This window comes from Eubalaena glacialis, chromosome 9, assembly GCF_028564815.1.
Source record: "Eubalaena glacialis isolate mEubGla1 chromosome 9, mEubGla1.1.hap2.+ XY, whole genome shotgun sequence".
Taxonomy (NCBI): Eukaryota; Metazoa; Chordata; class Mammalia; order Artiodactyla; family Balaenidae; genus Eubalaena; species Eubalaena glacialis.
The window spans coordinates 7,160,669-7,173,048 of record NC_083724.1 but is presented as its reverse complement, the minus strand read 5'-3'; the positions used below and the strand labels follow the sequence as shown (position 1 = coordinate 7,173,048).

The window sequence follows — 12,380 nt, the reverse complement described above, 5'->3', positions numbered from 1 at the left end:
GGCTTAGACTAGACTGACCATTTAGGTTTATTCAGGAGGCTAGGAATGACCTTGTTCCAATCTTTTTCTAAAAAACCGAACTGGTTATCTACTTTGTATTGCTGATCAATTCCATAAAACCCTGTGACTTAAGCACGTGCGATCTTAATTAGGATGGCAAACCTGAGTCTAAATAACATCCACTTATGAGTCAATCATAGTATAATAGATTCTCCCTGAGTATGCACTCATAGAATCTCAGATCATAAGCAGGCTCCCTGGCTTTAAATCCTGGCTCAATATCTTCCTAACTTCATCTTTGTATGCACCAGTTTTCTTATCAGTAAAATAAAGAACTCTTAGTACCCAGGTTCATAGGGTGGTTGAAAAAAGTAAATGAGCGCATAGAACAGAGTCTGGCAAATGACAAGCACTCAGTAAATGTGAGCTGCTATTATTTCCCCCTTTAAGATAAATACTGCATTACGCCTTTTTGCAGTCAGTCTGTTATCAGATATTTAATCAACATCTTGCACCATCACCAAAATAGCTAAAGAAACCGCTGTAACCCATACCATTTCGCCTCAAACCCCGAGGCATAGCTCAGAGAAAAGTACCCTCATTACACACTGTTTCAGTAATTATTAAGCAAATATTTTCTGACTATACAGTGATTTCCAACGCCTCAAATGTTGCTAGCTTTAGAAACGAAATCTAAGTTTCCTTTTTTGGTAAAATCAAGGTAAAATATTAATGACTTAGATGTTTCAAAAGGGAAACGGAGAAAGGTCCATCCAAAATGTACTACAGACAAAAAGAACTCTGGGGTGGCTGGCTCCCCACCCCTCCCCCACCCATCCTGCTTCCTTCCTTCTTTCCTCTCTCTGTGGCTCTTCTTCTTTCCGGCTATAATGAATCATAGGTTCTTATTGTTTTATGTTATGGGAAAACACAATGGAGTCATTCACAAACAAAATAAGTTATGCAGAACAAAACATGCAACCAAAGCGCACAAGAGAGACAGGATTCCAGAGCAGAACTTACCCCACGCTTTAGACTCCTGAAGCAGTGGATTTTGGGTTTGGAGGTCATGAACTCGTTGAAGCGATGGGAGAGGGGTTCCTTTTGCTGCTTGGGAGACTGGGGGCCGTTGGGAACAGCAGAGGGTGAGGCAGAGGCAGGGGGAGGTGGGGGAGGCTGATGGGGGGATGTTAAAAGGGACATAAGCTACGTGTAAGAGACGGAGCAGTGACAGAGTAAAAAATCAGAAACAAGAAGATAAGACACAAAACAAAAATAAGCATCAAATAATATTTGAAACCCAAAGCAAGTCAAACACAAACAATTAAATATTTAGGCCATGGTCCAAAAGAAAATATGTAAGGATATGTTAAATGAGAATATGATGAAAGTGGGAGCTTTAGTAAGTAAAGCAACAGAAGAATAGCAAAAAATATCTGACAAGAAGCTCATGCAGACTTTCACATGCAAACTACCATTCTAATTAGTTACTCTAAACCAGTGTAAGCCAGAAGGGTAAATATTTCTAAACCACCTAAACTAACACAGCTTGATGGGAGAAAATGAAAGTCCTTAAATGCTAAGGTTGTGAAAACAGCAAAGACAGTCTTGAAATATTAAATTATTCTAAGGTTAAAGCAGTCATGTCGCCTTGATCATACTTTATGCCCAGGTTAATGCTGTCATGCACTTACGTATCACACTATAAAAAGAAAATGAAAAATGTTCATGGATACATATGTTAACATGAGTTGGAAACCAAGTTATTAACCCATGGAAACAATTTCAATTAGATATGCTGATACATGGTTATAGAACTGTTGTACAATTTTCCTTCTCCCAGCCCAGGTAACCAGCAATCTAGGAGACTTAGGAGTGAAAGGCATGATGCAAAACAGCCAGAGGTCAGTAATCTGTTAGTGTGGGTGACACGGTGCAGGTGATAATGTGTCTGAAATAAGACAAATGGCCATGGCCAAGGTACCATCACCAAAGAGAGATACTGTCTTGAAATAAAATAGCACACTAGCTTTTTTTTTTGCATTCTGAAACAAGCTTAAAATCTTCATTCCTTTAAGACTAAAAGATAAAGTGAACATCTCCACACTTTATAACACTCATTTCACACTGGGTCCAGCCATCAGTACCTTATTTTTTTTGATGAACGGCCATAACTTTCCTTTGGATTTGCCACCAAATTTGAGCTCTGATTTGCCTTCTCCTCTGGAATTTGAAAGGCTGTTATCTGACACAGTGCGCTTCATCGGCTGAGTGTAATCCTCAAATTCAATGTCTCCAGGTGGCTCAAAACCGGACTTATAAGCTTCTATGGCCAGCTGTGAATCCTGAAATTACACCCATCACACCCAAATACGTTCAAATGCATGCAAATACCGTTTACACAATGAACTATGATGACCTCATACAGATGATATTCTAAATAAGTTATATTGATTAATAATAGATTTTCTAGTAATATTTTTATCATTAGAAAGAATAATTTGTAAAGCTACATGTCTAGCTGAGATTTGAAGATACTTTTAATAACTAACCATTTTTCTACATTTACAGAAACGAATATTAATTAAGAATGGCTGCTAAAAGCAGAAAAATAGGGCCGTTTATTATGCAATTCCCTTGAAAAATACAGTAGTACAAAAACTGGTTCTCATCAGAAGGTCTTAAAGCAATTTGGCATACACAAAGTCAAAACAAAGAGTAGATAATCTCTCTGATTTCTTTGGTTAATTGTGGTTCAAAGATATGAATTTATTGAATAATTTTTCTTTATGTATATATTTGTTCACAGTCTCTCCTCTACTAGAATGTAAGCTCCCTTCTGTTTTTCCTCCACTGTGTCCCTAGTACCTAGATGGTGTTCAGTGATAATGGTGCAATAAATGTTTGCTGAATAAATCAGTGAACTGATTGCCTACTCTGTGGTGTGCACCCTGCTAGGAACTTTGAGTTCAGAATCTTCTTGGGGTCAGGTGGTGAAGACCAATGCGTAAGAAAATGACAACCATCGTGTCAAAGATAGATAGATAGATGTATAGTTAAACTGTTACAAAAGCACATGTGATTTGTAATAACTTTCTAACTCAATGATCATCTGATTTAAAAAATCTACTAGATGGGACTTCCCTGGTGGCGCAGTGGTTAAGAATCCGCCTGCCAATGCAGGGGACATGGGTTCGAGCCTTGGTCCGGGAAGATCCCACATGCCATGGAACAACTAAGCCTGTGCACCACAACTACTGAGCCTGTGCTCTAGAGCCTGCGAGCCACAACTACTGAGCCCGTGCCTAGAGCCCATGTTCCGCAACGAGAGAAGCCGCCGCAATGAGAAGCCCGCGCACCGCAATGAAGAGTAGCCCCTGCTCACCACAACTAGAGAAAGCCCACGTGCAGCAACAAAGACCCAATGCAGCCAAAAATAAATATAAAATAAATAAATAAATCTTAAAAAAAAAAAAAACTACCAAGGAGACAATTTGGAAAAATCTCAACTTCCTACAGTGAGCCCACATTTTAATTTGCTGCAGCTACCAATTTTGTAGGTGTGCCAAAGGGATCAATTGTCTTGCAATAGCCAATCACCCTTCCTTCTTAGTAACATGAACCCTGATTTTAAGTCAGGCACATGGCCACCCAGCAAAAAGGCTTCACTCCCCAGTCTTTTGTACAACAGGAGGTGGCCCCTAAGTTTTGACCTCTGAGATCTCTTGAGATGTAGGCAGAAGTACAGGGAGCAATTTTAGGAAGCCTCTTTAAAGAGATGGCATGGGCCCTTCTCTATATAACGTTTTCTGGAATTTGGATGTGATGGTTGGAGCTACAGAAGCCATATTGAGTTTGAAAGTCATATCATCAAAAGCTGTGAACTAGGAGAAGCCTGGGTCCCTGAGGACTTGCAGACCATCTGCCCATACCATGGTTGGACCCTCTTGCCTCTAGACATCTTTACATGGGAGGAAAAATAAACCACCTTAAGACAATATTGCCATTGTTATATGAACCTAAACCTACACTAGCAGACTCAGCTCTACAATCCTAAGTGTGCCAGTGACTATACTAATCCAAAGCACAGAGGGCTGAATTAAAAAACTCTAAAATGGTGCTGCTACTGTTGAAAAGTATTTGTGACCACTGAAAGCAACTACTTTCAGGTGATTAAATATGGTCACTGTGGAAAGGGGCAGGGAAATAATGGGACCGCAAACTCTTAGTTATAAATTAAGTCCGAACTATAGTACTTACATTTTTCGGATCAATTGACTCGGCTGCCTTTACTATTCCGTCCAAGCACTTCCCGATGATTGGAATCACCTGCCGATCCAGCTCTGCATACGTCTTCACTGATTCTCCAATTCTCACTATCCTCCTCTCCTCCATCTCTTGTATTTTCTGAAACATTAGAATTTGCATAAAATTAATTTGGTCCACTGTTTTCTGGGTTTTTAAATAATTAATTAATTAATTAATTTAATTTTGGTTGCGTTGGGTCTTTGTTGCTGCACACGGGCTTTCTCTAGTTGCGGCGAGCGGGGGCTACTCTTTGTTGTGGTGCGCGGGCTTCTCATTGCGGTGGCTTCTCTTGTTGCGAAGCACAGGCTCTAGGCACACGGGCTTCAGTAGCTGTGGCTCGTGGGCTCTAGAGTGCAGGCTCAGTAGTTGTGGCACTCGGGCTTAGTTGCTCTGCAACATGTGGGATCTTCCCAGACCAGGGCTCGAACCCATGTACCCTGCATTGGCAGGCAGATTCTTAACCACTATGCCACCAAGGAAGCCCCAGTTTGGTCCGCTGTTACTTAAGGAAGTTGTTTTTTGGCAGCACTGTTACCTCTAAAAAATTCTCTAGGTGGGAAATAGGCCTATAAAAAGGTTAGAGTTACAGCAACCGTAAATTTCTTGTGCCTCTACCTTAGCCAGCTGGACACCTATTTTATGAATTGCTGGGCTGCCTAAATGTACACTTTACACAATTCCATTCCAATTTCAGTAAGAACCCAAAACTCAAGTAGTTTTACTATTAACACCATTTGGTATTAGATTTTAAACATCTCCTCCATCTTTGAGCCACTGCTTTATCCTTTACCAAAAGTATGGTATTTGGTTAACTGCCTTGACCCAACACAGGCTTACATTAACTAGTACACCTGCCTTCTACAAGCTGGAGGTTCTTGTTTGCTGTGTAGACATTATGACACAAATATTTATTATTTTTTCTACAGTTGGACTTTAAGTTGTAAAAAAATCCCAGAGTGGGAATGTATGTATCTTTTCTCATACTATTTTTGACAACCTAAAGTAGCCAAAAGAAAAACAATCCAAAGGAAAGAACTGTCATCTGTTCAAATCCTACAACTGTCTCAATGCTGCTTAGATTCCTAAAGGTAAGTTGGAAGTTTTGTAACCAGAATGGTCCTTTTAGCAAAAAGAGTGTTAATCTGAGAATCACAGTTCTAAGACTGACTAAGAATGGCTGCAGGGGCAAACCAAGGAAGTTTGCAAAGGCTATTGATTAATCTTGAGATTCATGTTATATTTCATCTTAATGTCAGTCAGTACTTGATCTGAATGTTTTAAAAAATGATTTGAATTAGAGGAAACTTAGAATTATATAAATACTTAGAATATAAGCCCAGAAATCATGATTCCAAGGCAACGTTTTTCTAAGCAAAGCAAATCTGAGAGATCTGAACTCCTTACCTGAAAGATATTGGGAATGTGAGTATGGTAATATTCATGTTGCTCGTGGTTGAATTTCTGAAGAATTGATGAGTAATCTGCTTTGCTGTCTTCTGCCATTTGGTGACGCATTTGAGCTTGTTGTCGTGCCTTAGGGCAAAAAATGAGAATACCCCCATGTTTACACATAATAAATAAAAGCCTAGGATTGCAAACTGGAGGAACTGGAGGATCAAATTTACCTCCCATTTGTTGTATTTAGCAGGTGCTGTTTTTTAAAAAAATTGTTTAAACAATCCAATCCAAAAATGGGCAGGAGACCTGAAAAGACATTTCTCCAAAGAAGACACATAGATGGCCAACAGGCACATGAAAAGATGCTCGACATCACTAAGTATTACAGAAATGCGAGTCAAAACAACAGTGAAATATCACCTCGCACCTGTCAAAATGGCTATCAGGAAAAAGTCTACAAATAACAAATGTTGGTGAGGATGTAGAGAAAAGTGAACCCTTGTACACTATTGGTGGAAACTGGTGCAGCCCCTATGGAAAACAATATAGAGGTTCCTCAAAAAACTAAAAATAAAACTACCATATGATCCAGCAATTCCACTCTTGGGTATATATCCAGAAAAAAAATGAAAACATTAATTTGAAAAGATACATGCACCCCAATGTTCATAGCAGCACTTATTTACAATAGCCAAGACATGGAAGCAACCCAAGTGTCTATCAACAGATGACTGGATTAGGAAGATGTGATACACACACACAGACACACACACACACACATATCTATATATACACACACAATGGAATATTACTCAGATATAAAAAAGAATGAAATACTGACATTTGCAGCAACATGGATGCCCCTAGGGAATATTATGCTTACTGAAATGTCAGACAGAGAAAGACAAATACTGTATGAGATCACTTACACGTGGAATCTAAAAAAATATTACAAATGAATATCAGACTCACAGATAGAAAACAAACTAGTGGTTACCAAAGGGGAAAGGGACAAATTAGGGGTATGGGATTAACGATACAAGCTACTATATTTATAATAGATAAGCAACAAGGATATACTGTATAGCACAGGGAATTATGGCCATTATCTTGTAATAACCTAGAGTGGAGTATAGTCTGCAAAAATACTGAATCACTATGCTGTACACCTGAAACTAACATAATATTATAAATCAACTGCACTTCAATTAAAAAAAATAAAGAAAAAAGAAAAAGAAATTATTTAGAATTTGAATTTACTTTAGGCAAGGATGTGCACCCTAATTTTTCACAAACCCCACCATTCTCTATTGTCTTAACTTGGCATTACTTTCTAGTTTGACACATACGCCAACATTCTTTATTGTCTGCACTTGGCCCAATTCGCACATTTATGTTACCTAGATTTAGGTTCCCTTGTGGGAACCGCTGATCATATTTTTTATTTCCTGAGGAGGGGACGGGCGATCCATAAATTTTTTAATCCAATTCTCAACGGAGTTCATGAATTAAAAAGGTATATCGGGGCTTCCCTGGTGGTGCAGTGGTTGAGAATCCGCCTGCCAATGCAGGGGACACGAGTGTGATCCCTGGTCCAGGAAGATCCCACATACCGCGGAGCAACAAAGCCCGTGCGCCACAATTACTGAAGCCCGCGCGCCTAGAGCCCGTGCTCCACAAGAGAAGCCGCCACAATGACAAGCCCGCGCACCGCAATGAAGAGTAGGCCCTGCTCGCCGTAACTAGAGAAAGCCTGTGCACAGCAGTGAAGACCCAACGCAGCTAAAAATAAATAAATTAATTAGTTTGTTAAAAAAGGTATATGAACCACTGATCTAAAGGGACCTTTCTAAAACTCTCCACTATGTTTATTTTCAGAATATACTTTAAAGAAGCAGTAAGTACGGTGCCCTCTTTGTGCTTTTTATGTGTGTGTGTGCGTGCGTGCTATTTTGTGTTTCACTGCATTGCTTTTCTCCTAAATAATAATAGAATTCATAAATTTGTTTCTCTCTTCTCATTCATTTTTTGGCTAATTACACACAGGCAAGAAAGGGGCTCTTAGTGACAAGCTGCAGAATCGATTTGAAAGTTCAAACAAGATTGTCTGTAAAGTCGAAAGTCCTCCACAAATAGCAGAGATTGTTATGCTGGTAAGAGCTCCTCAGATTCCTCTAGCACCTTGGAGGTGCCTTGATAAATACAATCTCATGAATCTCTAAGACAATCTGAGGTCCGTGCAGGGCAAAAACTACCCCCTGCCAGATGAAGAGATGGCTTGGCCTGTATGCTGGGCAAACTTACCACACTGAACCAAGAACACAACAGGAAAAGGGCCTTGTTCCAACATACCCAAGGCAACTTTTGTTTGTTGTTTTGTCTTGTTTTACTGAACCTAACTGCTTAAAAAAAGAAAAAGAAAAAGCAAAGAACCGTTCAAATGCCAACACGAAGAAGAAAGGCTGGAGTCGTTTGTCCCACTCTCTGTCTGATCACTGGTACCAGATCGGTTTCTTCGCACCTCCATGTCCTTCATTGGTTTCCTGCCTCTGTGACTTGAAGGCTTAACCTGATTTCACTTCCTTGATATGCTTCGCTCATCTGTGTATCCGTGAAAGCCCAAGGTGGTCATTCAGAGCTGCTTCCTTTATTCTCTTCTCTGTTCATACGTAAACACTTTCCAAATGCAGGGAACAATATTAATATTTCCAAACTGATTTCCTTATTACCTGAGGTTTCTTAGTTTCTTAAGACCTTTAGGTACCTCAAAACCAATTTACCAACTTCTCACCTCCCCTCAGTTAGTTCAGCTGCCACATTCTTCCTCTTTGTCAGCGGACTGTTAACTCCCTTCCTGACCATACGCTTTGGCTTCCGCTTTACTGTGTTCACTAGCAAATACATTAAGCTAGTTCCCAGCATGTTGAGTCCCCAGCTACCCTGCAAAATCCATGCCTTTCCAATACGCAGTAACCCTCCTCCATTTAAATAGTAGCCTCCCCACCTACGTGCACGCCATCTGTTCCCCTGATGCAACCAACTCAAAAACCCTTTTAACTCTTTCAACTGCCTAGAATTTTATCATTTCTCACTCTATTATGATTATGGGGGAAAAAAAAAACAAACAAGGAAATTCCCAGGTAGACCTCCCATTTCTAAAAAATTCTCTCTTTCATTTACAAAACTTCCTCAGAAAAAAAGTCTCAGAAAAATCCCAGGAGAGGGAGGTTCCGTCATCCCTTTTGTAAGGAGAGTAGCAAGATGGACAGTCTCCTTATTTATTTTGGAGAAATGATTCTAATTTGGTGAAAACTTAAAATAGCTTAGTTCTGAAACAGAGATCAGAATGTTATCATTAAATATGCACTTATGTGTGTATACACACACACACACACACACACACACACACAGCCCGCATAAGCAGATTAATGCTTCCTGACAATCAAGCCATCATAACGACCATGGAATATTTTACTCATGAGAACTGGAGGTGAGCCTGCCAGAGGTACCCCAGCACGATCTGATTGGAAGTGGTTGTCATCCTCTAACCTCCGAACTCCCCAGAATCTCTAATCATGTTTTTGCTTTGGCTATATAATTGCTTTTATAAGCATATTAATTCATAATAGTTCACAGTGCCCTGCACAATGCATTCCTGAAATGTAACTAGGTGACCAGTAGATGTAAACTATGGAAGAAACCGAGATAAGGAAGAACATGGATAAAATCCAGCCTGGAAAGTGAGCTGAGTGGAAGAAAACAAACAGACTCCAGAGGGAATGGGTCTACCTTTTGTTAAAGAAGCATGATCTCTCTGGGAGTTTTCTTGAAAGGAAAAGTTTAGACCTGAGGTTGCAAAAGCCTCTGTACCTCTGCAGATTCTCTCTGACTCACTAAAAGGATAAATCAACATTTAAAAGCAGCAAAATATTGTCGCACATCAGATCCTGCAAGGCCACGGCAGGAAGACAGGACTGTCTTACTGTCAATCCCAGCATCCAGCTGCTTTGAATTAATACTCACTGTTGAATCCCAGGCCCAGGAATGTGCCATTGTTCTGACCAAGATTTACTATGGAAATCTATTTTTGTTTCGTAAGCTGCTATGTTTATTTTGCGATGGAACTTCAAGAGTCTCTCTCTAAAACTAGTGCTGAGTCAGTTACTCATTACTACAAATATGTTTTAAAAAATATCTTTAAAAGTATTTTCAAAAACTTATTTGGAGTAACCGCTAAGTAACTAGATATTTTCGAGAGTGTATCTCCTAATGTCTAAGGCTACATGAAGATTAGAAGCATCACAACTTCTCCTCCCTTTTTAAGTCCATCTGAAAATAGCAACTATTATCTTAAAGAGGCACAGTATTTCTATTCTCAGCCAGACCATTAGCTATTTCTTTTCATTCATGTTCTCATTCTAAGAATAAAAGATACTGCATCTTATAGCAATATTACTGTAGGGCAGAGAGAAGGTCAGAGGATTTTTTTTTTTTTTTAATGACTCAGAGTTACAGAATTTAGAGATAACATTCTAAAAAAGTCCAGAATGACCACAACTGCCTGAGGCTGTAATTCACAGACATCTTTAAATAAGAAACTATACCAGTTTCACTGTCAATCAGAAAGACTGAATTTAAATTTTAGAATTTCTTTGACAAATCCTTGGGAATCTCCCCAAATAAATCCAAATAGGCCTAAGTATGTATTGCTTAAGCGCTACTTCACTGCTTAGTAATTCTTAACACCGTCTAACTCAACATCCTATGGAAATAAAGCTGTGCTGCTTAAAAGGTCAGAGTTACAGTTTCTAAATAAAGAAAACAATATTTTAGAAACTGAGCTGCAGCCCAATGCTTCTAAATCCTCACAGGTTTAAAGACAAAAATACTAAAATCCATTTAGTTAGTTAAATTTAGATGATTAGCATGGCCAAAATGTGTAGCTATTTCCTGTTCAATTCGCTATTACTTTTTCCTTAATATTTCAAATATTAAGAAGAAAGGAACACTGCTGGCGGAGTCTCAATTGTCATAAACAGAGAAAACGAGCTATACTAAGGAATGTGTTTACTTTCACAGAGGGAACGCGGTTCTACTTACTAGGTTATACCCTCACATCTTTTATTGGGGCTGCTTATAGCTTTTGACCTTTTAACAAAATGAGTTGGTTCCAAAATATGGACTGGTTCTATTTATATACTTATTGTACATAATGTTACATACAATACATACATAACATAAATGTTACATACAATAAATACATAATGTTATTTATTGTTAAATACATAATGAGATGTATTAATTTTTGAACATGACCTCAGACTTCTCAGGACTGTAGACACTGTTGTTCCTTAAATAATAAACTATTTATTGCAGCAGCATTCCTAGCTTTTGGAAAGTCATGTTTTTCCTTGGTTAGAAGTATGTAAATATAACAACTTAGAAAGGCCCCACTTGATTACCAAAAATTTGGGGAGCACAATGAAAAATGTTTCATCACTGGTAGTTCCAACAGCAGTAAATGTTCTCTGGAGCAGTTGGACTTTCAATATTTTATTTCATCGTTATCACAAGAAGAGATCGATTGTACTTTAGGCCAGAGGGGAAAGGAGGGCTAAATTGAGATTTTATGCTGAATTTACTATTCTGAACCACAGCTAGGCTGTCCATATTTATTATCCAATAGCCAGTGACCTGCAACAGCTCCACTTAGGGGGCAGATGGCCTGACCACCAGCCCTGAAATCCAGCCAAAAGGGCACAGAGCCTGGGCTGGAGACACAGCAAGAATCCAGCAGGGCACCTGGCTCTCGATTCACCCCTCTGCAACTACCTGAGCCGCTGACTTAATATTGTGGATAAAATCAAACTTACGAATTTAATAACCTGGGTTACCTGGCCTCTCTCCATCTTTAGTTCTTTTTTCACCCAATTTCAAAAATATGCTTGCTGTAAATAATTCAAATTTACAGAATTGTAAGGTTTAGAAAGTAAAAGTCCCTGCACATTCCACCCTCTGGTAAACATTGGTAATAGTGACAACCTAGTGTCCTTCCCTGGTGGAGCGGGATCTGAGATAACACTGAGAGGAGGTAGAGCAGCCTTGGGAAATTCACCGGAAAGTTCCAAGAACACAGCTGCAAGGACATCATTAAATGACACCACCACATTACAATGATCCCCAATCAACAGCTGGCAAAGATGGTGAGTCTCAGAGTCACCAGTAGCTCCAATGATTGGAGCACCTTTTCTTTTGGACGTGGCCAGGTTAAGGAGAAGAAATGCACACATTTTCACAGCATACAAGAGAGGTAGGGGCCACTGGATATTGTGACCTATTCTCTAGGTGTGTCGTTCCCCCCACCCCCCCCCCCACCCCATGCAGCACCGCACAGCATGTGGGATCTTAGTTCCCCGACCAGGGATCAAACCCACACCCCCTGCAGTGGAAGCATGAAATCTTAACCACTGACCACCAGGTAAGTCCCTCTAGGTTGTTTGTTTTTTTTTAAATAAAGGATGTACTTTTTTTTTTTTTTTAAAGTTATTTATTTATTTATTTATTTTTGGCTGCGTTGGGTCTTCATTGCTGCGTGCGGGCTTTCTCCAGTTGCAGTGAGCGGGGGCTACTCTTGGTTGCTGTGCGCAGGCTTCTCATTGTGGTGGCTTCTCTTG

The 12,380-nt window shown here is 39.5% G+C and overlaps 1 protein-coding gene across 7 annotated transcripts in view; it reads right to left on the bottom strand.

Moving 5' to 3' along the window:
* Nucleotides 1-12,380, bottom strand: part of FNBP1 (formin binding protein 1) — a 143,141-nt gene that overhangs the window by 27,437 nt on the left and 103,324 nt on the right. For 3 of the 7 annotated variants that reach the window (XM_061199766.1, XM_061199764.1, XM_061199765.1), the window contains exons 7-10: nt 5,713-5,841; nt 4,261-4,407; nt 2,148-2,345; nt 1,024-1,206 (exon numbers count right to left, since the gene is read on the bottom strand). In XM_061199766.1, the coding sequence (XP_061055749.1) occupies nt 1,024-1,206; nt 2,148-2,345; nt 4,261-4,407; nt 5,713-5,841 (657 nt within the window). The remainder of the gene's footprint in view (nt 1-1,023; nt 1,207-2,147; nt 2,346-4,260; nt 4,408-5,712; nt 5,842-12,380) is intronic. The other 4 variants (XM_061199767.1, XM_061199770.1, XM_061199768.1 and 1 more) reach the window with 2 other exon arrangements.